Raw genomic sequence first — 4,633 nt, 5'->3', positions numbered from 1 at the left:
TATTGCAATTTTTTATTATATTAATTAATAAATTATTGTTTCCATTCATGTAAAACTATCCCGTTTTAAAAATAAATTGAAAGATTGAATTTTGCAAAAGGTTGAATTCATTATTTTGTCCTATAAACCCACAGTTTAGAAATAACTAAAAAATAATTACAAAAAAAGGATGAATAATCAAAGTAAAATATATTTACCATAAGAATACATATTTCTTTTCTCTTTTATTTTTTTCTTTAAATATTTTACGTTCCATATATATATATATATATATATATATATATATATATATATATATATATATATATATATATATATATATATATATATATATATATATATATATCTTCATAATAAACAAGTTAGTCTTCCATCTTTCAATAAATAAAATAAACTAGTTATATTTATTTCTTTGGCAATGGCTTCTTATGTAAATCAAACTAGTTTTTTCTGGATTTTGTGTTTTGCTTTGGTTTTGCTTTCAGGTAATTAATATAAACTAGTTGTATATATTAATTTATCATGAGAAATATTTACAGTGAGTTTGATTCAATAATTTTTATTGCATTTTTTAATTTTATTTTTGCTGTAGGTTTTGCAACATGTTTGGGTCCTGTGGGTCCTCCAGGATTAACCTGCTCAGGGAAATGCACTAATCCAGCAGCATGCAATAAATCTTGCATTGACAAAGGCTTTAAGAATGGTGGTACATGTGAAGGTTTTAGTCCTCAAGATTTGAGTTGTTGTTGTAAACATTAAAAATAGAACTACTTCTGAAACTTCATCTATGTAAGTTAATGGAAGTAGTTTTTCTGTGTTTTGTTTTGAACCATCGTACTACGATAGAATAAAATTTAAATTGTTATGTGTTTTTATGTATGTTTTCAATATTTTTATTCTGGCTTTAAAAAGAGATCTCGCTAGTGGACGGTGAAATTAGTCAAATTTGGTTTACAGAAATTAAATTATATATATTTGTCTTATAAATATAATTTGATTCTTAATTTGCTTATAATAATATCCTTAAGTAAAAGTTTCCCTATTTTGAAAATCAAGACTATGTTGCAAAATCAAAGGAATATAAAAAAAAGAAATTGTAGTGTTAAATTTGTTAATAAATATTATTATTTTTAAAAATTCATTCTATAAAAATAAAAATTAATTGGTGTTTTCATCATTATATTTTGGCAAAAATATAATTTGATTGTTTTGAACGGCTTTGACTAATATGCATAAGGATTTACTTATGTACCATGCATAAGCTTACATAAAGTATTGGATCATGTTTTTAATCTTGTATTGAGTATTGAGTGGTGAGTATTGAGTATTGAGTAATAACAATTGATGTCTAGAATTTGATCCAAGAGTCCTTAATAATTTATGCATGGTATATAGATTTTTATATATGCACGGTAATTGCACCCGTTTTGAACCATCGTACTACGATAGAATAAAATTTGAATTGATATGTGTTTTCTATGTATATTTTCAATATTTTTGTTCTGGCTTTAACATGAACCCTTGCTAGTGGACGGTGAGATTAGTCAGATTTAGTTTACAAAAATTGAATTATATATATTTCTTTATAAATATAATTTGATTCTTAATTTGCTTATAATAATATCCTTTAGTAAACGTTTTCCCCTATTTTTAAAATCAAGTCTATGTTGCAAAATCAAAGGAAAATAAAAAAAATGATTGTAGTGTTAAATTTGTTAATAATTATTATTATTTTTAAAAATTAATTCTATGAAAATAAGAATTAATTGGTGTTTTCATCATTATATTTTCGCAAAAGGGATGAACCCAAATTTTCTTATTTAATAGACATAAAAGTTTAATACTTCAACTCTGTTAAATATTCAAGACCGGTCCAATATATTTGGATGTCCGAGGTAAATTAATTGAAAGTATTTTAATAAAAATTAATATTAATTTAATACAAATTAATATTAATTTAATAAAATTATTAATTTTTTAGCTAAATATTATTTTTTTTAAATTTATCTAATACGAATTTATTAAAAAATAATTTAAATTAGATAGATCTTTATTATTTGATGATAAAATTTTCTTTATAATAATAAAAAAGATGATAAAATATTATATAAAAACTTAGTAAGAATATTTTTTTTTAATAGGCAAAGAGATTTCATTCAAGGAGCACTAGGGGTGCTCAAACCCGATACATAAAAATCGAGAGAAAGATATAGCTGGGATTAGAAAACAGATAGCAAAGGCGCAACATGCCATTCGTAGTAGCTACAACAATTTTTGGTACTTATTTTTCCCAAATTTATCCATTTCCACGAAACGAATTTTATAGAGGAAAGACAGTCTTCGAAATTCACCGTATCGTCATTGAAAATTGCTGCGTTCCTTGTGAGCCATAGGGTCCAAATGACAGCCATCCAGATCGCAAATGTCACCTCTCTAATATCCTTCCTTTTAGCCTTCTCACAGTAGTTAGGAAACTCCATAAACTCTTTCTCTTTTATCCACATAGGGCTGCCCATCCAAGTATGAACAGCATCCCACATTCTTGTGCTAAACGGACATTCGAAAAAGAGATGGTACCTTGTTTCCATGGTGTTTCCGCAGAACTCGCAGCCTTCCTTAGAATCTTCAATTTCAATTCCTCTTGCTATTAGGTTGTCCTTCGTTGGAAGTCTATTTAGAATGAATCTCCATCCAAAAAGCTGAATGTTTGATGGAACTCTCACCTTCCATAAGCTTGCTAGCGTTTCTTTCGTATTCGTTGTGATCAAATGAGTTGTTGTCTTGTTTGCGAAAGCTTTGTAACAAGATTTTACTGTAAAGGCGCCGTCATTCTCCTTTATCCATCTGTACGAGTCTAGACCATCTTCCACCGGTTCATAGTCTTTCAGAAGCTCTAGCAGCTGTTCCGCTATGAAGTTGATGTCTTCACCTGAAACTCTTATGATCTTTTCCATGCTCCACTTCCATTGATGTCTCACCCAATTTCCTGCTCCAGACACACTCATGAATTTGTCCGTAGCATTGACATATAATTCAGGAAAAGCTTCCATCAAAATCTGGTTTCCCATCCATTTGCTGCTCCAAAAGGGATGTTATCTCCTGCTTGCAACCTGCAAAAAACATTATTAGTAAATCTGTTCTCTGGGTCTGCGCCTTTATTGTCTATCAGCATGAGATCTTTCCACCAAACTGAGTCACTTCTGCTTATGTCATTTTCAGTACAAAAGAGCACTTTGATCTGCGGGTTTATGTATCTTTGCCTCAAAATTCCACTCCAAATGGCCTGCTTTTCATTTAAAATTCTCCATCTCCATTTTGAGAATAAATCCCTGTTTACGACTTCAATGTCTTTGATCCCTAAACCCCCTTCTTCCTTAGTCCTGCAAACAACCTCCTAGCTGACCCAGTGTATGGTCCGACAGTTTTCCTTGCCATTCCAAAGAAACCTACTTTGAATTCCACGAATCTCCTTTACTACCTTCATTGGCATTTTATAGAAAGAAAGAGTGTATACCGGTATTGCGTTTAGCACTGAGTTAATAAGGACAACCCTTCCTCCCATCGATAAATGCCTTCCTCTCCAAGATGCCAGCTTTTTCCTGCACAGATTTATAACGTCTTTCCACATACTACTACTACGCGGGCTTCTACCTACCTTCACTCCTAAGAATTTGAACGGGAAATTCCCTCTTTTACAGGACAGAAAATTTGAGGCAGCTTCCATGTTCCACTCTCCCATGTTGATGCCGTACACATGGCTTTTACACATGTTTACTTTCATTCCTGACATTAGTTCAAATCCTCTAAGTATGGTCTTCAAACACCAAAGATTGTCATTGCTCCCGTTTCCTAAAACGACGGTGTCGTCTGCGAATTGAAGTATATCAATATATTCCTCATCATTGATTTGAAATCCATGATAGTCTCCTCGCATAACTTCTTGCTCTATCATAACAGTTAATCCTTCCATTGCCATGACAAAAAGAAAAGGCGATAGAGGGTCGCCTTGCCTAAGGCCTTTTTCTACCGTAAAATCTTTCGTCGCGCTTCCGTTGATTAATATTGACATTGAGCTTTTAAAAATACAGGCTTCCATCCATTTACACCATAAATTCCCGAAACCCATACACGACAACAGAAATCTGAGGTAGTCCCAACTTACACTGTCATACGCCTTTTCATAGTCCACCTTTGTTATCAAGCAGCTCCTCTTTTCCTTTTTTGCAATATCTATAGCTTCATTCACCACTAGGACATTGTCTAGAATGTTACGACCCGGAACAAAAGCCGTTTGCTTTGAGGATATTACCGAACCTATCACTCTTTTGATCCTAAACGCAAGCAATTTGGATATGATTTTGTAGAGTGAACTCACCAAACAGATTGGTCTGTATTCTCGTATAGACTGTGGGTTTTTCGTCTTCGGGATTAAAGCAATAAAAGAAGCCGTTACAACCTTGACAAGCTTCCCGGTGGAGTGGAAATCCTTAATAAAACCGTGAACGTCCTCCCTAACCACCTCCCAGTTTTTCTTGTAAAAATCCAAGGTAAACCCGTCCGGACCTGCACTTTTTTCTCCATCGCAACTCCACACTGCTCTCTTGATCTCCTCCTCTGTGAACGGTTCTTCTAA

General features: G+C 32.2%; 2 protein-coding genes across 2 annotated transcripts; one reads left to right on the top strand and one right to left on the bottom strand.

Moving 5' to 3' along the window:
* Window positions 1-374: 374 nt before the first annotated feature.
* LOC131611813 (defensin-like protein 37) lies at window positions 375-893 on the top strand. Its single transcript, XM_058883676.1, has 2 exons — window positions 375-485; window positions 593-893. The coding sequence occupies exons 1-2, from the start codon at window positions 419-421 to the stop codon at window positions 757-759; spliced, it is 234 nt and encodes a 77-aa protein (XP_058739659.1). The 5' UTR covers window positions 375-418; the 3' UTR covers window positions 760-893.
* A 1,326-nt stretch (window positions 894-2,219) lies between these two features.
* Window positions 2,220-3,005, bottom strand: LOC131614048 (uncharacterized). The gene has a single exon (XM_058885677.1). It carries the CDS (start codon window positions 3,003-3,005, stop codon window positions 2,220-2,222), a length of 786 nt encoding a protein of 261 aa, XP_058741660.1.
* Between the last annotated feature and the right edge of the window lie 1,628 nt (window positions 3,006-4,633).

This window comes from Vicia villosa, linkage group LG6, assembly GCF_029867415.1.
Source record: "Vicia villosa cultivar HV-30 ecotype Madison, WI linkage group LG6, Vvil1.0, whole genome shotgun sequence".
Taxonomy (NCBI): domain Eukaryota; kingdom Viridiplantae; phylum Streptophyta; class Magnoliopsida; order Fabales; family Fabaceae; genus Vicia; species Vicia villosa.
The sequence above is the reverse complement of the archived record's forward strand: the minus strand, read 5'-3'. Positions and strand labels throughout refer to the sequence as shown.